Consider the following 22,676-nt stretch of genomic DNA (forward strand, 5'->3'; position numbering starts at 1 on the left):
TCTCTTTCAAAGAGCGATCATGATTTAGTAGAATCAGAGGAGAAGGAATCATGGATAGATCTTGGCAGCATCCATTGTCAAAGAGTTTCTAATGTGATGGAAATTGGCAACGTTGAATTTTAAGATTTTATCATGCTTTTTAAAGGTCAAAGTGGAATCTAGGGTGACCCTTAGATATTTGAACTCATCAATGTTTTTTTAAACTTGCCCACATACATAAATGTTGAAGTGTACATTCATGTTTTTTAGTTTAGTGAAGGCTACAGTATTCTCCATATTTAAGGTTATACAAGATTAAATTAGACATTGTGTCTGATAGTTTGGCTGCAACTCCTTCAGCATTTTTCCACTGTGTAAATATTAGTGTCGTCAGCATACATCAAGACCTCAACATCGTCACAGAGGATGTTTTGTCTCTTCCCCAAACACATTGGAGATGACTCACCAGGTATGACTGTGACCATTTCAACACATTTGCAGAAAGTTTAAAATTTGACATTTGAATTTGTGCACAATTATATGGACTTTTATGCATGATAACGCTATCACTAGCTCTTTTGTGTCAAGAGGTGGCTGGACACAATGAAAGTCCCGGTATAGCCGCGTCCCTCTCAGCCGAGTGCTTCTTCTTCGTATGGGCCTACCGGTGGGAATTCCAGCTGAACTGTGGTTATTACACGGTATGGATAAAACATACTCCCACCGGACCCCCCACCAGAGAAGAGGAAGGAGACAAGGCATGCGTTGGAGACTGAAAAACCTTGGCCTAGACAACTGCCATGTACAGTCTATACCTTTTACAGGTTTTTCTCTCCCAACCCGACCACATCTTGTCCTCAGACCTTATCTTAATGCCATCAGGCTGTCAAAAAGTCCGACGCTGTGTTGTACTGGATAAACGTCCAGCCCCCTCCTCCCTCCCTCAGGCTCAGGTCCCATGTTTTAGAGGAGGAGCTTCTGCTGGACACATGAACTCCACCGTCCTCCTCTGTCCTCCTGCTGCTCTCTCCATCGGACTGAGACAGGAGGCTGAAGAAGACGGTTTAGATTAAAGTTGGCTTCTCTTCTGTGACGACCAGTCAGGATTTATAACAACCAAAGAGACAACCAGGACCAGTGATGTCCTCTGTATCGTCTCTGAGTCTGTGTTGGACTCTGTCCCTCTGTCTCCTGGTGTCTGTCTCTGCAGGTGAGTTCTGAGTTCTGGTCCGTTCACAGTGCAGCAGATTCTTTGGAGGCTGTTTTACTGACGATGGTTCAGACTTCAGCCTCGTCCTTACAGGGCCCAGTTGTTCAAAAATTGTTCAATTTAAACAGGTCAAATAAACAATATTTATAATGTTGTATCTATTTGCACCTGATTTTTAAACGGTTATAGTGATAAAGTAAATAAAGTAAATTTGTGATTATTCCACAAATGAATAACTTTTCCCTAAGAAGTACTGGATAATTAAACACAAGGAAAAATGTTCAAAATATATTTGACTTATGTACTATATATTTGTTTTTGTTTGTTTAAGTGTTTACGTCTGAATGTTTAAAATACATGAGAAACAAAAAAACAGCACATAAAACAAAACAAGACATACATTGCATGTTTAAATAAACACACAGTAACATTTAAAACTCTCATTATCTGGATTTGGTAATCCTGAAATGTTTGCATCTGGATCAGACTGATCAAATTCAACTTTGGTTTGAAGAATTGGGATAGAAGTAAAGACAGATTACAAAAGGGATAGATAAAAGAAGGTAAAAAAAAGATTTAAAAAAGGGTTAGGGTTCCAAATCAGGACAATATTGATCCAGATGTTGGTTCAGCTTTGAACCTTGTCAACATGGAGCTGTTGACTTAATGTCTGTGTTGTCCAGTTTACCAGAGGACCAGTGACCCACACTCTCTCTGATTGGTTGATGTGTGAGTGTGGAGTAGAGCACTGTAAAAGAGAGTAACGACACCACCATTGGCTCCCGTGGTAAGGGTTTTGCGCCCCTAGTGGCAGGATATGGGTATTGCAAAAGTGCCCAGAAAACCCATTCACTCCAATGTATGTGTGTTGCCCACTTGCTTGTAAATTGGAAAAAAATGGTCGTGTTTTTGTTTTTAGGTGTCTTGGTCATATCAAATTATACTTATAATTTGTTTATTACAAAATGTAGATACAATGTAGAACATTAATGTAGACAACTGTTTTTTTTGTTTGTTTTCTTTTACTCGCCAATGTGTCAATGTTTATCTGTAAAGGATCCTCAATGATGCTATTAACGTGGGTGATCTATAAATGTCCTTAAATTATTGAAAATACCACACTGCTCATTCACCATCAATGCAGAGATGTCAGTTCTTGGGCGCTTTTGCAATACCCATATTCCTCCACCAGGAGGCGCTGCCATTGGACCAATGCTGTCCTCACTCTCTTTTCCAGTGCTCTAGTGTGGAGCTGCTCTCTGACCTTTGACCTCTCTGCTCTGTTTCAGTCCCAGTGACCATCACAGCTAAACCTGGAGAAGATGTCTCTCTGCCGTGTCGAGCCCCCAGCAACAAAGACATCATAGTTGTAGAGTGGACCAGACCTGAACTGGAACCATATGTCTTCTTTTACCGGCACGGGAGGCCTGAGAAAGAAAACCAGCATCTGTCTTTTGAAGGACGGGTGGAGCTGAAGGACAGAGAGATGAAGGACGGAGACGTGACTTTGATACTGAAGAGCGTGACCAGAGACGACACAGGAACATACGAGTGTCGGACAGGAGCCACCGGGCCCCTCAGCACCGTCCAACTGGAGGTTCAGTCCGGAGGCGAGTGGTCAACATTAACAACTGGGTTGGTTGTGGCTGGTGCTGTGCTTGGTGTTGTTCTCGTTGCTGGTGTTGCTGTTGGTGTTGGTGTTTATTATCTCTATGAACATTTCAAAGGAAACACAGATCAGAGTTCATACAAAGCTCTTCCTGATGACAGGTCTCAGTGAGTGATGAAGATGAGCTTCTTGTGTTTGACTCCTCCATGTCTCTGTCTCTTCAGGACACAGACCAGTGTCTCCTGACAACTGTCCTGTCTCAAAAGCCGTTTTCCCACTAAACCTAGCAGGTAGACGCAGGTTTTTTAAACCCGGGTTGACCCGCTAACAATCGGCATTTTGCTCCTTTCCCATTAACCAAAATGAGCCGAGAGCATAAACCAGTCGCCCCGCTCTCATCCACGGTGCGAGAAACACTGTGTCATACCACAGTCGCCCGCCGCGGCCATTTGACGGACGTCCGCGGCCCCAACACGTCAGTTAAACAGACTGTTGCTTCTTTTTTTCAATTGTTTTTGGTCAGTGTTGTTAGATCTTTGGATCCCAGTCTCGAATGAGAGCGGAGCTTTGTTTTGGTACGTGACATGAGACGCGACCGGTGCGATGACGTGGCGTCACGTAACGCTCCGTGTCATCACGTAAATTAGCGGGTTGACTCGGTGCGCCTTTCCCACTGCCACCATAAGCTGATTGTTAGCGAGTTTAAACTGTTTTTTTGGCCAGTGGGAAAGGGGTAAAAGTGTCTCAGCTCCAGAACAGAAATCAGATTTTACAGCGGGGAAAATAAGTATTGAACACGTCAACATTTTTCTCAGAAAATATATTTCTAATAGAGCTATTGACATGAAATTTTCACCAGATGTCGGCATCAACCCAAGTAATGCACACATACAAAGAAATCCGAACATTAATGTCCATAAATTAAGTTATGTGTAATAAAGTGAAATGACACGGGGAATAAGTATTGAACACATGAAGAAAAGGAGGGGCAAAAAGGTATGGAAAGACAAGAAAGCAGCTGGAGTTTGTCAGTATAATCCTGTCTCCTATCAGTGCAAAGTAATATCTGCTGGTTTAGTCCTGATTGATGCCTTTTAAAAAGGTTTCTCACCACCAAGGTGTCAGACAATAAGTATTGCATTATGGGCAATGGCAAAGAGCTGTCTAAGGGCTGTCTAAAGACCTACGCAACCAAAGATTTCAGACAGAAGAGTCAAAACAATAATCAGAAGGGTTCCCTAACAGTCCAGGACACTGGTGGAGAGCTTCAGACAGACCTGGGATCAGCAGGTACAGTTGTTTCATAGAAAACAATAAGTAATGCACTCAACCACCATGGCCTCCATGTCTTGCATGGTGTGGTGCATTTAGGCCATGGTGGTTGAGTGCATTACTTATTGTTTTCTATGAAACAACTGTACCTGCTGATTCCAGGTCTTTCTGAAGCTCTCCACCAGTGTCCTGGACTGTTAGGGAACCCTTCTGATTATTGTTTTGACTCTTCTGTCTGAAATCTTTGGTTGCGTAGGTCTTTAGACAGCCCTTAGACAGCTCTTTGCCATTGCCCATAATGCAATACTTATTGTCTGACACCTTGGTGGTGAGAAACCTTTTTAAAAGGCATCAATCAGGACTAAACCAGCAGATATTACTTTGCACTGATAGGAGACAGGATTACATTTTAAATACTGACAAACTCCAGCTGCTTTCTTGGCTTTCCATACCTTTTTGCCCCTCCTTTTCTTCATGTGTTCAATACTTATTCCCCGTGTCATTTCACTTTATTACACATAACTTAATTTATGGACATTAATGTTCGGATTTCTTTGTATGTGTGCATTAGTTGGGTTGATGCCGACATCTGGTGAAAATTTCATGTCAATAGCTCTATTAGAAATATATTTTCTGAGAAAAATGTTGACGTGTTCAATACTTATTTTCCCTGCTGTATATGTTTAGTTTTTATGTTGTTGAGTGAGAGTTTCAACTAAACTTTATTATCACTGTTCACAGAGATGTGACACTCAGATGTTACTGTGCTCCAGGGTCAGGATATTTTAACCATGTGATCCTATACGTATGATATGACATGGACATATTGTTGGTGGTGATGAGCTGTTGACTGTAGCCTTTACCTGTAGCTGTAGGGAAGCTCCAACAGATGTGTACGTTGTTATATTTCATGTTTTATAGTGTTAGAGCTTTGTAGTTAAACTTTGTTTCCCTTAGATCTCAGTATTATCATGTTTAGGTTTCAGACTATCAAAGGAAAATGAACTGATTCTCTGGAGAAGCCTCGCGATAATAAACTAGTCACAACGACTTGAACAGAGAGGAGTGATTGATGTTTTTCTTTTACATTTGAACACAGATTCTATTATAGATTCATTTCATTCTCTGGTTTTATAATTTGTATAAAAGATGACATGAAACTGTGAACGACTTCACTACTTTGTCTATTCTGCTGCTGTGGCTCATGAATAAAACAATTTATTAATGACACTTACATGTGTTTTTACTCTCATATATTCACCTATTTTACATTACTCTTGTGAGACTGAGGAGTTTTGTATTTATATTTGCACCAGAGTTTTAAACCATTATAGTGATAGTAAATAAAGTTGACTTTTGATTATTCCACAGATGAAAAACTTTTTTCCCAACAACTGGATAATTAAATGAAAATTTAAATTTGAAATTTGAAGTTCAAATTTGAAACACATGGAAAAATATTTACCATGTATTTGACTTATTTACTGTAAATTTGTTTTTATTTGTATGCTGGACAGATGTTTGAAAGACAAAACAGAAGAAACACAAAACAGTACAGAAAACAATACATGCACACCGTTACTATCAGCCTTCAGTGTGACACACGGTCACATTTAAAACATTCAATATCTGGATTATCTGAATTTGGTAATCCTGAAAAGTTTGTATCTGGATCAGACTGATCCAATACAACTTTGCTCTGAACAACTGGGATAAAATTAAGATGGATTACATACAAAAATAATAATAAAATGGATTTCAAAATCTGGACAATTTTGATCCAGATTGCACCTTTTGAACAACTGGACCCTGATGATGGTTCAGACTTTAATCTTGTCAACATGGAGCTGTTGACTTAATGTCTCTGTGTGTCTGTGTTGTCCAGTTGACCAGAAGCCAAAATAATTGGTTGATGTGTGAGTGTGGCGCTGCTCTCTGACCTTTGACCTCTCTGCTCTGTGTGTTTGTCTGTTTCAGTCCCATTAAACCAAACAGCTGAACCTGGACAGTCTGTCTCTCTGCCGTGTCGAGCCCCCAGCAACACTGACATCGTAGCTGTAGAGTGGACCAGACCCGAACTGGAACCAGAATATGTCTTCTTCTACCGGGACGGGAGGTCTGATCTGGAAAACCAGCATCCGTCTTTTGAAGGACGGGTGGAGCTGAAGGACGGAGAGATGACGGACGGAAACGTGACTTTGATCCTGAAGAACGTGACCAGAAACGACTCGGGAACATACGAGTGTCGAGTCTTCCAGAGAAAAACAAACATCAAGAAAAGATTCAATGACAATGAGTCCACCAGCACCGTCCACCTGGAGGTTCAGTCGGACGAGGAGGGAGGAGACGAGGAGGGAGGAGACGAGGAGGGAGGAGACGAGGAAGGAAATGCTGGGAAGTGGGCTCTGATTGGTAGTGTACTTGCTGGTCTTCTTGCTGTTGGTGTTGGTGTTGGTGCTGGTGTGGCCCACAATAATAAGAACAAAGGAAACACAGATTAGAGTTCAAATTCCTGATGAAGAGTCACAGTGAGTGATGAAGATGAGCTTCTTGTGTTCATCACCTCCTCCATGTCTCTGTCTCTTCAGGACACAGACCCGTGTCTCCTGACGAACTGTCCTGCCTCAAAGTGTCTCAGCTGCAGAACAGAAATCAGATTTTATATGTTTAGTTTTCATGTTGTTGAGGGACAGTTTCAACTAAACTTTATTATCACTGTTCACAGAGATGTGGAGGAAACAGTCAAAGTATCAGATGTGATGGTCAAAGCTGATGAGATGTGATAAAACACAAACACACAACACAAGAGTTGGGCTTCACTTGACACTCAGGTGTTACTGTGCTCCTTCATAAGGGTTAGTGTTAGGGTCAGGATATTTTAAACATGTGATCCTATTCTGCCCTACAAAGGCAAAGTACAGTATCTGCATTTTATGTTTTTTTGGACAATCAAAAGTGAGGCATATTCTCTTCAATCTGGTAGAATTTGATATTGGTACTGCTAAAATTTCCAGAGTTATTGGGCTTTTTAGTATTTTGCTGTCCATCCAAAAAAGTACAATGAAACCAAGGCAAAGTGCAGATGAATTTCCTTCGGGATTAATAACATATTTATCTATTTTATCTACCTATCTAGTATCTGCAAAGAGTACTGTACTCCCTACTTCTATAATTTACCCTATAACTCCATTGGAGTAAAACCAAGGCAAAGTGCAGTATCCGCACCAAAACCAAGGCAAAGTGCAGTATCTGCCATAAAACGGTCAAAATTGGTCAGAAAGACAAACTACAAAATAAATGTAATTCAGTCCACCTTTATCTAATCAATTATAGACTTGGTAGTTATTCATAATTTGATGCTTAGACCTGACAATGAAAAACACAAAAAGCTGTTTTTCTCAGTTTGGCATTTTTTACAGATACTGCACTTTGCCTTTGTGGGGCAGTATTGATATACGTATGATATGACATGGACATATTGTTGGCGGTGATGAGCTGTTGACTGTAGCCTTTACGTGTAGCTGTTGGGAAGCTCCAACACATGTGTACGTTGTTATATTTCATGTTTTATAGTGTTCGAGCTTTGTAGTTAAACTTTGTTTCCCTTAGATCTCAGTATTATCATGTTTAGGTTTCAGACTATCAAAGGAAAATGAACTGATTCTCTGGAGAAGCCTCGTGATAATAAACTAGTCACAACGACTTGAACAGAGAGGAGTGATTGATGTTTTTCTTTTACATATGAACACAGATTCTATTATTGATTCATTTCATTCTCTGGTTTTATAATTTGTATAAAAGATGATGTGAAACTGATGTTTGACGACTTCACTACTAAAACATGCGTTTTATTTTCATCAGATCATGCTCTGATGTATTCACCTATTCTGGTTACCTAGCAACATAATTATGACAGGTTTAAACCACTGATACTGCTGCTGGTCCATTTCTATCTACAGTGTTCAGAAGGAGCTGGTCTGAAGTAGAAGGTGTGTGTGGAGTGTGTGCAGTAGCGTAACTCCACCACCAGGTGTCATGAGAGTCACAGAGACAAACTGGAGCTCAGACTATATAGACTCTCTGAAGTTACATTTTGTTCCTCAAATCCCCTTTGAATCTACCTGACTGCTGGGATCAGAATAATCCTGATATTTTGGATCAAAGTTTTCCCAATCCCACTAAAAAGTTTTGAACAACACAACCTGAGGGTTTGATCCAGATTATTGGTTTACACGATCTAATCTGATCTCAGAATCGGTTTTTAGTTTTGAACAACCCATTTTCAAGATTTGATCTGATCCATCATCCAAAATCTGATTACTTTCGAACACCTGGGCCGTTAGAGGTCTGAAACCTCCAGCCGCTCCACAGACTGAGGACTGGACTCTGTTCTGTCAGTCAACCAGCAGGTGGCAGCACTGGAGCTTCAGTCTGTACTGCAGCTCACCATGCTTTGGTTTCTACTTTGAGCTCAGAGGATAAACACTGAGATAGAGTGAGCATAACAATATTCACCAAGCTGTTCCCAGGTAACTGCAGTAAACAAGTGAATGGACAAAAAGACAGAAGAGAAAGAGACGTGTGTGTTGTGTGTTTCCACAATAGAAGCTATTGGCATCTAAAGGTTCTGATGGACAGACATGATTGAATCAACATGAGACATACAAATGAATTATCAAGAAGTAGTAATGACATTGTTTAAAGGTAGTTTAAAGATAGTTTAACATTTAGACAAATTGGGCCATCACCATAATCCCTATAGTCATAGCAGGAAGTTTGTTACCTTTAATTGTCGGTGCAAGCTGTTTTTAGAACGGCGGAGCAGAGCCGTGAGCTGCTCAGAGCTACGCTACGGAGGCTCATGGGATTTCTTGGTTTCCCTCATTAAACTCATCAAATACACAATCCAACAACTCCACAACGCTCTGGTGGACAAGTTGTGAGCTGCACATTCACCACGCTATGAGATTATAACACAACGTTACCACACAGAGGGCCGGATCCCAGATAACGGGCACTAAATTGTTTGTACCCGCTAAAATATTGTGTGTTTGGTTAGTGCACGCAAAACAGGTGATCTACTAAGAGTAACCCGCTAAATTAAAACACGTGCAAACCACAATATGTAAATGAGGGTTTTGCGTGTGGTAATCGTTTCCGCCATGGAAAGAGTGGACAGAGAGCTGGACGGACGAAGGGACAGAATGACATTTGATCCGATGCATACAATGACAGCATGTGTGTTCATCTCTCTCACACTCTGTTTAGATAAATAAACACAAATCGCTACAGGGCCCAACTCGTCTTATAGTGACCAACAGGCAGCAGCTGCAGCAACAATCACACACCTGTAATATGTGTGTGTGCCGCCCATGATCCAGTGGATTAATAGAGAGCTCAGGTGGGACACACGGATCTAAACACTCTGACCACCGACCAGAGGGATCAAAGACGGGTGAAGGCAGCGGTGACGTACGTGTCTCAGTCCGGGACCGGGACTGAGAGACGGAGCTGAGCAGCCAGGTACTGGAGAGGAGAGGAGAGGAGAGGAGCGCACTGCAGGACAGACGTGCGCCGTGCATAATGGCACGTAAAAGACTTTTAACACGGCTGAAAAACTGTTAGAGGATTACCCAGACGTGAGGAAATGCAGAGATGTAAGATCACGGGGCTCTGACAGGTATCAAACCAATAAACGCATAAGTTTTGGCAAAGTTGTATCAGTTAGTACATGGTTTTCAGACGTGGTGAATAAAGACGCAAAAACCGCCACCGCAATCTCTTCCTGGTTTGGTAAAAAAAAATAAATAAATAAATAAAAAAAATAAAAAAAATTGAGAAATGTCATGTTAAAAAAAAATGTCAAATTGTTAAATTTTGAAAATACTGGAAGAATGTTATGTCAAAAATGTAACATGCAGAAAAAATGAATATGTGAGTATTGGGGGCGGGACTAGATAAGCTTTTGCTTCTCCCGCTTTCCCTTTCGGTCATGTGTATTGTATTAATTGGATTGAGATGATGTGTGATGATGATGACTAATTGACATGCCCGAAATGAACCAAATAAATAAATAAATAAATAAAATAAATCACATTGCACGCGCTAAATAAATCAATTTGCATCTACTCCGGTTAGTAGATCAGGTTCCACGTGTGTTTGCGCGTGCAATCACGTTTGCACACGTTTTAATACACGCAAGCCTTTAGTAAATCCGGCCCAGAGTTGTTTTAGAGGTAAATTCATGCAAAACCAAATTGATGTATTTTGTACATTTTTCTATTTTTCTAATATTTGTACATTTTTTGTTATTCTTCTCGATCTGCTCTAGCTGAGGTCTGAACTCACAACCTCAAACACCCAGAACCATCCTGTAAATGGACTCAGCCAGTCACCATGGTTACAGCAGTTGTCAAGGCAGATTAAAAAAATTGTCAAAATGTCAAACAGTCTGTTATCAAGACAAAAATCTATATATTACACCTTGACAGCATGGAGATGTTGGTGATTGATTTTTAACAGCAAGTGTCTTTGCTTCATAAGAGATCAAAAATTCAGTTTTTGAGATAAATTCTTATATCTGTCAAACTTCATAAACCATGAATCCCAGATTTTGTCAATTTTTTTCAGGAACATTGAATTGTGTTTAGCAAGAATTGGATGGTATGTTTACAATACTGTTTACAGTCAAACGTTTTCATGCACTGTAGGCTCAATTTTTTCAAATATCAAAAGGCCTGTCTGAAAATGAAATGCAGCAAATTTGGTGTTTTAGTTTCATGTATGGGAAGTAGGATTTGGAAGACGAAGATGAATGGCAATAACAATACTGTTACATTCACCAAACCATGGTCTCAAAACACTTCCACATGTGTTTAAAACCAGATCATAGCTCAAGTCAATCAAAATTACCAAGCAGTCATTGTTACACACTACACAACAAATAGAAAACACAAAGTTCTGGACGTGAACGATGCTGTAGGTGCTTAGCTTCTGAGTTTGCTACAGTATGACCTGTTTTCAATACTTTAAAACTGTTATCACACAACAACACAATACAAGGTTAACGTTAAAAGGAAAACCGGAAGCTATGTGACAGAAGACACAGTAGAAATGTTAACAAATCGTCCTGATGCTCCTCTCTCTGTTGGTCAGTGACTAATAACACCTGAGTGTGTTTCCTGGATGGAATCAGCTGATTGATCTGTTGACACCACTTCAATCAGTCAAGCTGCTGTCGACTCAATGATGACGATGTCAGAAGTGGTGCTCAGTGGTGACCATCGTGACATCATCATAGTCCACAGCCGATGTCTGCTCATCTGGGACGGGTGGAACCATTGCAGGTGGGTCACTTCCTGTCAGATAACATATAGGATAAGAATATAAAGAACAAACTATACATAATAAAATAGCAATAAAATAATATGTAATGTACAAAAGTATATACAACAAATTGGCAGTGTTGATTTTAGTGCAAAGTAAAAGATGTGCGATGTGTGTAACTGTGTGTAGGAAATGATAGATAGATAGATAGATAGATAGATAGATAGATAGATAGATAGATAGATAGATAGATAGATAGATAGATAGATAGATAGATACCTTTAGCTCTCTGTCGATACAGAGACACCATGAGGACAGTGGAGACGATGTACGGACAAATCATCACCAGGTGACGGAGCACAGTGAGGACAAGATGGAGGGAGGAGGCAGGGGGAGGAGAAGAGGTGGTAGGAGGTCTTTCTGTAGAGAGATTCACTTGGTCAGGTATGTGGATGAATTAGTGGTGAAATGGTGAAACCTCCTGACCTGTGACAGTGATCCAGCTGGGTGGAGACCCTCCATGGCCTGTGATGTCACAGCTGTAGAGGCCTTCATCAGACTTGGTAACATGGTGGATGGTCATGTGACGTGTAGGCTCAGTCCTGATGAGGGAGCCATCTTTATAGAAAGCAGCTGGGGGGTTGGAGGGAGGGGTCTCCTTTGATTGACAGCTCAGAGTGACATCATGTCCCTCCATCACAGGGAGGACAGGACTCTGCAGGATCACTGGTCCACCTCAACACAGAGACAAAGTACAGCAGTTGATCCATTTCCACACAGCTTCATCAACACTGACTCCACAGTCTGATCTTACCAGTCACAGTGATGTTGATGCTGCTGCTGCTTGTTGCTCCCTCTGCAGACTCACACCAGTAAACTCCACTGTCTGATTGGACGGCAAAGCTGATCTCACAGGAGGAACCAGTTGATCTTCCCCAGTCGACTCCACACTGAGTCCTCTGTCCTCTGGTTGTGTTCCTCATCACCTTCCATCCAGCAGAGCTGTCGTCCTCCTCACAGCTCAGAGACACTGAGTCTTCTTTCAACAGCTGAGAGCTGTTGGGACTCACAGTCAGACGAGCTGAGGAGACGACAACATCAACACATCACAAACACAAACTTAATGAATTTGTACAGTCTCTAATGCAAACAACTTTTAGAACAACAACTGGATGGTACACAATTTTCCACATTAACACCAATAAAAATGTTGTGAAACGGCTGATGTTAATGTTGTTGTATGTGTTGTTTAGGGGCGGCAGTGGCTCAGGTGGTAGAGCGGGTCGTCCAATGATCAGAGGGTCGGCGGTTTGACTCCCGCTCTGTCCCGGTTGCTGCTGTAGTGTCCTTGGGCAAGACACCTTACCCACCTTGCTCCTGATGGGTCATGGTTCGCGCCTTGCATGGCAGCGTCCGTCATCAGTGTGTGATTGTGTGTGTGAATGGGTGAATGTGATGTACTGTAAAGCGCTTTGGGTATCGTTCAAGTAGAAAAGCGTTATATAAATAGGCTACAGACATTTACCATTTTACCATTTAGTATATCAGTATCACATTCAAGCTGTACAGAAGTTCACTGACCTGTGTGTGTTGTGCAGCAGAGCAGAGACAACAAACCTGCAGAGACACGACAGTCAGGTTGAAAGAGGAAACACTGCAGCCTACATTTCCCACAATGCAACGTGACAGAGTGCGGTGTGTAACAGCCTGAGGAAGTGAAGTGTGACGGTGCAGACTGAGACTGAACCTCCACCTGTAAACTGACTCTGAGGAGAAAGATGCTCAACCGTCCCTTTAACAAACTACTGTGGTGTTACAGTCGCCTCAAAGCATCATGGGAACTTTAGTAAAGACAAAGTAGCAGAAACGCACACACATCCATAGACAACACTGTGTGCAGGTGCAGAGCCAAACTTTAGTAAAGACACCATCAGCTCTCTAAAAATCTCTATTGTAATGTATTATTCTCTGTTTTTATCAGTGTCATAGCCACAAAGATGTAATTTCATTCTTACATTCACTGCAAGGTGCATATTTTCTGAATGACAAATAAAATTGATATCTATCTATATCTATCTATGAGCAGAGGTCCGGTCCTGATGTTGGACTGGATCCACACAGAGACGTGACAGTGGTGTAGAAACCAAAGCAGATGAAAGAGAAACTCACAGAGCAGCTTCAGCAGAGATGATTCCTCCATCCTGACTCTCCAACCAAGTCCCAGCTGCTCTCTGATCAGCTCTAGTCACTGCACATTAAACCCTCCCCCTTCCTCTGTGGTTTCTGCTGAACTCACATTCACTACAGATAAGAAAAATGCCAGGTTATTTCTGTAACCCAATTTCTGGGTTAGCGGTGTTGGGTTAAATATTAGTAGTGTGAATGCTGAAGGCACACTATTGTTCTTCTGTTCGGCCATTTTCTTCCGCCTTTTTACGGTCTTCTTCTAGTCCTTCATGCTTTGTGCTATTTCAACAATTCCTATATCAAAATGTGCAGCTTTTTCTGGACTTTATCGGATGTATTCAAATTTTTCATACTTTTTCAAATATTTAACTTTTTCTGATTTTTTTTCAGCTTTATAATGGGTGTGTGTTGCGTCTAACGAGCAGAGCTAGAGTGGTGCCAGAGTGGAGAGAGGCAAAAAAAACATTCTAGAGTTTTTCTGGCTAAATTGTCAGCACGGCCACAAATTAATAAACTCTAGACAAATTATGTTTTCTCCAGTTTTGTAGCCACACTTGTCTTCTGGCTAAAATTCTGGTCAAAAATGCAAAGAGACTTAAATAATAATTTAAAATATTTTTTAATGCAGCCAGGGAGCTCTCTGCTCTCATTCAGCCCAATGCATTTTTTTCACAGCAGCAGGAGAAGGAGCTCAACTTTGTAACTTGCTGTTAAGTGCTTTTTCATTGATTTTAATTCACCAAAAAATAGTCACAGGTCACAAAAAAGTCCTTACTTGTTGTGGCTCATTTATACTAATTTCTTCTTTTTTTTAAGCATCATTGAAAAATCTCACATTCATCAAAGTCTCAACCTCTCTTCTCCACAACTCTGTCTGTAGTCCAGTTGGTAAGGTGGCTGCTTGCCAACCCGAAGGTCGCTAGTTTGAATCCAGGCTGAGCAATCTTGTTATGTGATGTTGAATTCTGCTCCCCTCCCCCACCCTCAATTGGTTACAGGTGTTCGTTAAGAGACACATTAATTGCTACTGCCACCGTTTGCAGCACATCATCAAATTACAATGGCAACATGCTTATGTCTGTGCTCTCTGTGGCGAAGCGGCAGAGTAAAGCTTTAGTGATCATGAGGTTTTGGGTTTGATTCCTGGTTCAAATCTTGCCTCAACAACAATTATAGTGAATTATTTTCCCAGTCGTCCTTTGTTGACTTCTGATAACTTGCTTCATGTTGAAACTGCTGCTCTCAGCCTGAAATTCACAGAAATTTTCATTGTAAGTCATTCAAGCTTGACTCTCAAGCCTTCTTGGTGTTGACACAGTGGTATTCCAACAGGTGCAGCTTTGGGCTCGTTAACTTCAGAGTGAGACAGAGTGCAGCTCATCAACAGACAACAGTCTCTGTAACTGTGTGTATACTGTGGCTTTGAGGCAGAGTGAAAGTCTACTGACCATGAGGTTGCGGGTTCGATTCCTACCTCAGTCAAGCATTTGTATGGTGATCACTATTTGCTAATTCTGCAACAGCGTTCAGCTGCTTTCAGCATTCACACCATTTCCATTCTTGGAAATGCTTTTTCTAGTTTTGGAGTTATTTTTCAGCGTAACCAATTTTCTGGGTTATAGGGCTATGATTGTAATCCAGTTCCTGTGTTGTTCAAGTTATTGAGTTATTTTTCAGTGAGTAACCCATTTGTTAAGTTAGGGTTGGGTAATACCGTGACGGTTGCGTCTCTACCCGCTACCAATTTGAACCCAACTATTGGGTTGCATATGAAGCGCTTGCTCAACCTAGTAGTTAAAAATAACCCAATGTTGTAATTAGTACAGGTACTTTTTGACCTAGAGACCTCGCTTCTCAAGCTGAAATCCTTTTTGAAACAATCTGATGAAACAAAGATGCAGAAAGCAGTTGGAAGTATTAGTATTCATTTTTTTGAATGGGTAATACCGTGACGGTTCATTTGAAAAATGCTGCTCGCACACTGGGCGTCTTTTCCCGCCACCACAGCGACCTGTGAAAGTGGGTTAATTTGAACCCAATTATTAACCCATTGTTGCAGTAAGCATAACAATATGTAAAAGAATAACCCAATTCCTTGGGTTGAAATAACCCAAAAAGTAGTCGGTCCTTATTCAACCTAGCATTTGGGTTATTTTTTAACCCATGATGCCATCACACTGACACTGTTTCTGATCAGAGAGATTCTGCTCTTCGATTTTCCTCAGTCAGTTAGAAACAGGTGCAAATATAAGAAAGATAGGAAAACAGAAGAAGGAATCAAAGAGTTCAGTCACAACCACTGCAGTTAAAACTAGATCAGTTACACATCAGTGAAGCCAAAGGAGACTGCACACTGATCCCCATCATTTTTTGTTGTTGTATGTAACTCAATGGTCATTGAAGCATGATCATTTACTGTATAATATAGGATGAGAAGTGTTGAAAGTTTCTGAATACTGTCCAGACCATCAGACAACAGGACAGGACACTGCAGCACATCCTCTTACCAGCCACAGTGTGGTGATGAAAACCTCCCACTGTCTTACACAACTTCCTGTTGTTCTCACAAACTGATGCCAAGTCATGATAACACCTGTCACTACCGCACTTTATTACACAACTTAAATAAACACACACACACAAACAAAAAAATGTATGAAATTTAAACTTTTTTTATACCAAATGTTTAGTTATGGTGGTGGCAGGTGACATGTCATCTTCATGATGGGCAGGTGTTGCTGTCTCACTGGAGGTGGACGTTGAACTAATTTGACAAAAAACAAAAACAAACAAATGGCATATTTCAATTAAATTAAAATATATTGAACTCACAGATATCAGTACGATCCCTCGTTAACATTTGTTGATGTGCCACTGTTGTGTATCTTTCTGCTTATGATGGAGTGGCCAGTATCCTACTGGAGGTGTATGTTGACAGAACTGTCAACAAACAAGCAAAAAAACCTTGTGATGTTTACGGGGCATGGCATACATTATCAAGTAAAGTGGAACATTGAACTTACAGTTTTCATTGGCAACATTTGGCGGGGACACTTTATCCTTCTAAAATAAAGTACGAGAATAACATAGAAATGCAATTCATCATTAATCTACTAGTAGTTAGTAGTTCTCCATGAACAGCTCAGCTGAGAGCTAAGTGGCAGCTTAATATCAGGCGGGACAATTTTCACTGTCACCAGTCGGTCCATAGCGTCATAGTGACCTCAAGCTAATGCTAAAATGATCAAAAATGTATATGTCAATCAATCAATCAATCAATCAATCAATCAATCAATCAATCAATCAATCAACTTTATTTATATAGCACATTTAAAAAACCACAGGGGAAGCCAAAGTGCTTTACATTAGGACACTCTACTCTCCCTGGAGGAAGTGTTGGCAGAACTGAGGAGACTGCGTCCTGGCAAGTCGGCTGGCCCCGATGGTGTTTCAGCTAGACTCCTTAAGGACTGTGCTGCCCAGCTGGATGTGCCTCTCCGTACCATGTTCAACCTGAGCCTGCAGTCATGTAGGATCCCTCTTCTCTGGAAGACCTCGTGCCTGGTGCCGGTTCCCAAAGTGGCGAGGCCAGCAGGAATCAGTGACTACAGACCAGTAGCCCTGACTTCTTGAAGACTCTGGAGAGACTACTACTTCGCCACCTTCGACCTCAATTACAGCATTCTGTGGACCCCCTGCAGTTTGCATACCGGGAGAACATTGGGGTGGACGATGCAATCATCTACATGTTGCATCGGATTTACTCCTTCCTGGATGAACCTGGGTGATATGTGAGACTGCTGTTTCTAGACTTTTCCAGTGCCTTTGACACAGTTCAACCTAGTATTCTGAGAGGAAAGCTGGAGAAGATGGGTGTAGATCCAACCATCATCTTGTGGGTCTATAACTATCTTACAGAGCGGCCACACATAGTGGTGAGCAGCATAGGAGTACCACAAGGTACTGTGCTCTCACCTTACCTCTTCACACTTTTCACTGCATATTTCACATCTACATCTGAATCTTGCCATGTTCAGACAATACGGCCATAGTGGCATGTGTGAAGAAGGGACAGGAAGACGAATACAGGGACCTGGTGGGGGCGTTCACAGACTGGTGCAACAAGAACAACATCAAAGACCAAAGAAATGATTATTGACTTTGGCAGGTCCAAGAGATCCTTACGGCCTGTGACTGTGGATGGGGTGGACATTGAGAGGGTTCAGTCATACAAGTACCTTGGAGTACACCTTACTCCACGCGTGAACACAATGATATTATGATATACACAGAGACCTGTACAACTCCAAAACCTGATCAAAAGGGCAGGAAAAATAATTGGCATGCTGCTTCGATCCATCATCTATTCAGGAGATATTTGAACAAACAGTTACGTAGCAAGGTCAAAAAATCACCTCAGACCCAAATCACATCCTCCACAGGGAGGATGTGATTATGTCACTATAACGGACACTCGTAACTTCCGACCCGTGAAGTCGTACCAGATCGAACTGGTACGACTTCACAGGTCAGAAAAACACGAGTTACGGGTTGCCTTGAACGCACCATAACGTCTTGTCAGCCGATGGAGTTAGCAGTCCCCGCCCTCGTCATGGATCTATTGGTCCTCGTCCCTACGTCATCACATTCACGCGCATCCCTTGGCTGCACACACAGCCCTTCATGCCGTTCTCTCTCCTCATTGGATAAAACTTGTAGGATACAAGAAATGTTTTCTCCTCGGCTCAGAGCAGAGCAGAGGGACTGAGAGACCCGTGTTTCGGTCCAAACACTCTATGTAAGTGATTGCTGTCGGAAGATGGGGGGACATGGGGGGGGTGAGAGACAATGAGCATGTTGTGGTATGTAAAGAGTAATGTGCAATAATGAGTGTGTTGCTGTAAGAGGAAAGAGTAATGTGCAATAATGAGTGTGCTGCTGTATGTATAGAGGTATGTGCAATAATGAGTGTGCTGCTGTATGTATAGAGGTATGTGCAATAATGAGTGTGCTGCTGTATGTATAGAGGTGTGTGCAATAATGAGTGTGTTGCTGTAAGAGGAAAGAGTAATGTGCAATAATGAGTGTGCTGCTGTATGTATAGAGGTGTGTGCAATAATGAGTGTGTTGCTGTATGCAAAGAGGAATGTGCAATAATGTTGCTGTAGCAAGGGGGTCAGATGGGCATCATGTTATGCATCATTTTATATGTATAGGTGATTTCAGGGCATAGGGGGGGGGGGGGGGGTGTGATGATGTGTTTGCTTGTGATCTTAGATGTATTGTTTTATATATATGTGTTCATGGCGCCTGGAGTCTCTGGTCTGTCCAGTACGAGACAATAAAGACAAACAAACTAAGTCTGGACTGGTCCGTACACACAAATGATGTGTACAAAAAGACATAAAGCAGGCTCTTCTTTTTACGAAGACTCAGGTCCTTTGACATCTGTAATGTAATGCTGCGTATGTTTTATCAGTCTGTCATTGCAAGTGTTACATTCTTTGCTATTGTCTGCTGGGGTAACAACATCAGGGACAGGAACAGACTAGACAGGCTCATCAAAAAATGTAGCTCTGTGATAGGGGGGGGGGGGGGGGAGCTGGTAGAGGCTGTGGTTAAGTGGAGGATGGGGTGTAAGTTGAAGACCATCCTGGGTGACCCCCAACACCCTCTACGCAAAACCCTCACAGGTCAGAGGAGCAGCCACAGTAAAAGGCTCATCTCCCTGACCTGCAGAACTGAGAGATTTAAGAGGTCATTTGTTCCTGCTGCAATCGTTTTATATAACACTTGTTAAAAAGTTTTTTGTGTTAATCTTTTTTGTGTCATTGTTGTGTGAGCTACTGGACTAACTTGAATTTCCCTGCTAGGGATGAATAAAATATTCTCTATCTATCTCTATCTAATTGTCTAAATGGCAACACTTCATTTTCTATCAAACGTCCCGTCATTCCTACAATTTTTGTCGGAATGATGGTATTTTTTTCTTTTTTTAAACATCCTGCTTTTCCGACAATTCCTTTAATAGCGAATTTTTTCCCCAAAAGACTTTGCACTGGTTGGGTTTAGGCAAGTAAGAAAGGAGTTGGTTAAGTTTAGTCAAAAGACCAGGTAGAGGCTAGACAGGCAGACTAGTCCCTGTCTACGCTCTGCTGTGTTATTACACACAACCATGTGTAGAGGCTAAACCTAAAGCTTAAAGCCACTGAGGGGCTGCTAGAACGGGTTAACTTAGATTGACGCGCTTGCCGGCCACTGAAGAAGACAGACGACTTCCTGGTTGGTTACTTTGCAAACCTTCTTTATTTTTCTTACCATAACGATGCGCAACATCCATTACCAGTGTGAACAAAAGTCCATCATGCACCATTCACCAAACAGACTCGCCTGCCTGAACCCGGAAACACTAGTTCCCACCTATGTAACCCCCCTTCCTGGTGCTCTGAGGACGCCTACTGGCCCCATACAGACACACACCCAAACACAGAAATGGCTCATACACCATGTGTGGGTATTCCTCTATCAGCATGTCTTAAAGAAGGGATGGCACCTGTTGAGTAACGCACATTTCCTTAGCCTTGTTGGAATGGTGGGACGTCTAAATGGTGGGATGTCGGAGTGGTGGGATGTCGGAATGACAGCATGTAACTGATAAATAAAGTTGTCTGAACTCTGAAGCTGTGTTGTGAGGAGTTGGTCCAGTGTTGTACTGGGTAAACGTCCAGCCCCCTCCTCCCTCCCTCAGGCTCAGGTCCCATGTTTTAGAGGAGGAGCTTCTGCTGGACACATGAACTCCACCGTCCTCCTCTGTCCTCCTTCTGCTCTCTCTATCGGACTGAGACAGGAGGCTGAAGAAGACGGTTTAGATTAAAGTTGGCTTCTCTTCTGTGACGACCAGTCAGGATTTATAACAACCAAAGAGACAACCAGGACCAGTGATGTCCTCTGTATCGTCTCTGAGTCTGTGTTGGACTCTGTCCCTCTGTCTCCTGGTGTCTGTCTCTGCAGGTGAGTTCTGAGTTCTGGTCCGTTCACAGTGCAGCAGATTCTTTGGAGGCTGTTTTACTGACGATGGTTCAGACTTCAGCCTCGTCCTTACAGGGCCCAGTTGTTCAAAAGTCATCTGATCGGGTTTAGGATGATGAAGGAATCAAATAATAAAAATGGGTTTTTCAAAACTAAAAACTGATTCTGAGATCAGTTGGGATGTTGAATGTTTTTTGGATGTGTTTGTTGCATGTTTGCTACTTGTTGTGAAACAAATTGCCCCTAGGGTAAAGTGTTTATCTGGATCAGACTGATCCAATGCAACAATTGATCTAATTCAGCTTCGAACAACTGGGATAAAAGTGAAGACAGATCATGTGATCCTGGATAGCAAAAAGAAAAGAAGGGATTTCAAAATCAGGACAATTTTGATCCAGATTGCACCTTTTGAACAACTGGGCCCTGATGATGGTTCAGACTTTAACCTTGTCAACATGGAGCTGTTGACTTAATGTCTCTGTGTGTCTGTGTTGTACAGTTGACCAGAAGCCAAAAAAAAGATTGCTGTGTGAGTGTGGCGCTGCTCTCTGACCTTTGACCTCTCTGCTCTGTTTCAGTCCCAGTGAACATCACAGCTGAACCTGGACAGTCTGTCTCTCTGCCGTGTCGAGCCCCCAGCAACACTGAGATCATAGTTGTCGAGTGGATCAAACGTGGACTGGAACAAGGATCTGTTTTTGTTTACCGGGACGGGAGGCCAGATCCGGAAAACCAGCTTCCATATTTTAAAGGTCGGGTGGAGCTGAAGGACAGAGAGATGAAGGACGGAGACGTGACTTTGATCCTGAAGAACGTGACCAGAGACGACACAGGAACATACGAGTGTCGAGTTAAAGAGAGAAACAGAAACCGCACGGGAAGAGCCATTTTAAAGACAAAGCCCATCAGCACCGTCCACCTGGAGGTTCAGTCAAGAGACGTGGAGGGAGGAGCCCTCCTTGTCTCCAAGAAGGGAGGAAAAGAGGAGGGAAAGCTTGGAGTGGGGGCTGTGATTGGAATTGTACTTGGTGTTCTTGCTGCAGGTGCTGTTGCTGGTGGTGGTTATGCGCTCTATAAACACAACCAACCAGACACAGGTGTGAGTCCATACGAAGCTCTTCCTGAGTGGTGAGTGGTGAAGATGAGCTTCTTGTGTTCATCACCTCCATCATCTGATCCTCTCCTCCATGTCTCTGTGTTCAGTTTTCATGTTGTTGAGTGAGAGTTTCAACTAAACTTTATTATCACTGTTCACAGAGATGTGGAGGAAACAGTCAAAGTATCAGATGTGATGGTCAAAGCTGATGATACAAGAGTGCAGCTTCATTTGACACTCGGATGTGACTGTGCTCCTTCCTAAGGGTTAGTGTTAGGGTCATTTTAACCATGTGATCCTATTGATATACGTATGATATGACATGGACATATTGTTGGCGGTGATGAGCTGTTGACTGTAGCCTTCACCTGTAGCTGTAGGGAAGCTTCAACAGATGTGTACGTTGTTATATTTCATGTTTTATAGTGTTAGAGCTTTGTAGTTAAACTTTGTTTCCCTTAGATCTCAGTTTTATCATGTTTAGGTTTAAGACTGTCAAAGGAAAATGAACTGATTCTCTGGAGGAGCCTCGTGATAATAAACAAGTCACAACGACTTGAACAGAGAGGAGTGATTGATGTTTTTCTTTTACATATGAACACAGATTCTATTATCGATTCATTTCATTCTCTGGTTTTATAATTTGTATAAAAGATGACATGAAACTGATGTTTGACGACTTCACTACTTTGTCTATTCTGCTGCTGTGGCTCATGAATAAAACAATTCAGTAATGACACTGACATGCATGTGTTTTTAAAGGTAAAGGTATAGCAACATAATCATGCCAGGTTTAAACCACTGTGATGCTGCTGGTTTACAGTGTTCAGGAGGAGCTGCTCTGAAGTAGCAGGTGTGTGTGTCCAGGCCTGAGGTCAGTGTAGTAGCGTTACTCCACCACCAGGTGTCATGAGAGTCACAGAGACAAACTGGAATGCAGACTATATAGACTGTCTGATATACCGTAT

General features: G+C 42.0%; 3 protein-coding genes and 1 long non-coding RNA gene across 6 annotated transcripts in view; 2 read left to right on the forward strand and 2 right to left on the reverse strand.

Annotated features, from left to right (window-relative positions):
- Positions 1–888: 888 nt before the first annotated feature.
- LOC146968351 (butyrophilin subfamily 2 member A2-like) lies at positions 889–6,586 on the forward strand. Of its 2 annotated transcripts, none has more exons than XR_015034199.1 (2): positions 889–1,189; positions 2,479–3,239. XR_015034199.1 is itself a non-coding variant. In XM_085759134.1 (2 exons), exons 1-2 carry the CDS (start codon positions 1,120–1,122, stop codon positions 6,569–6,571), a joined length of 594 nt encoding a protein of 197 aa, XP_085615260.1. In that variant the 5' UTR covers positions 944–1,119; the 3' UTR covers positions 6,572–6,586. The 2 variants fall into 2 exon arrangements, 1 of the variants encoding a protein (XP_085615260.1); XM_085759134.1 differs by lacking the exon at positions 2,479–3,239 and adding an exon at positions 6,048–6,586 and having other exon boundaries at positions 944–1,189.
- On the reverse strand, positions 6,173–22,446 carry LOC146968352 (uncharacterized). The gene is made up of 2 exons (XR_015034202.1): positions 21,776–22,446; positions 6,173–6,633 (listed from the first exon to the last, which is right to left on the reverse strand). It is a non-coding gene; the product is annotated as an uncharacterized LOC146968352 (long non-coding RNA).
- Positions 11,328–13,596, reverse strand: LOC146968353 (sialoadhesin-like). The gene is made up of 6 exons (XM_085760327.1): positions 13,566–13,596; positions 12,978–13,013; positions 12,211–12,477; positions 11,883–12,131; positions 11,676–11,831; positions 11,328–11,428 (listed from the first exon to the last, which is right to left on the reverse strand). The coding sequence occupies exons 1-6, from the start codon at positions 13,594–13,596 to the stop codon at positions 11,328–11,330; spliced, it is 840 nt and encodes a 279-aa protein (XP_085616453.1).
- The window catches only part of LOC146968354 (butyrophilin-like protein 2), a 116,342-nt gene continuing 114,017 nt past the window's right edge, over positions 20,352–22,676 (forward strand). Inside the window, exons 1-2 of one of the 2 annotated variants that reach the window (XM_085759132.1) lie at positions 20,385–20,594; positions 21,191–22,445. In XM_085759132.1, the coding sequence (XP_085615258.1) occupies positions 20,525–20,594; positions 21,191–21,744 (624 nt within the window). In that variant the 5' untranslated portion in view covers positions 20,385–20,524 and the 3' untranslated portion in view covers positions 21,745–22,445. Of the gene's footprint in view, positions 20,595–21,190; positions 22,446–22,676 lie in introns of those variants that run through there. The other variant, XM_085759133.1, reaches the window with a different exon arrangement.

This window comes from Trachurus japonicus, chromosome 18 (genome assembly GCF_045865225.1).
Source record: "Trachurus japonicus isolate A0001 chromosome 18, Traja_1.0".
Taxonomy (NCBI): Eukaryota; Metazoa; Chordata; class Actinopteri; order Carangiformes; family Carangidae; genus Trachurus; species Trachurus japonicus.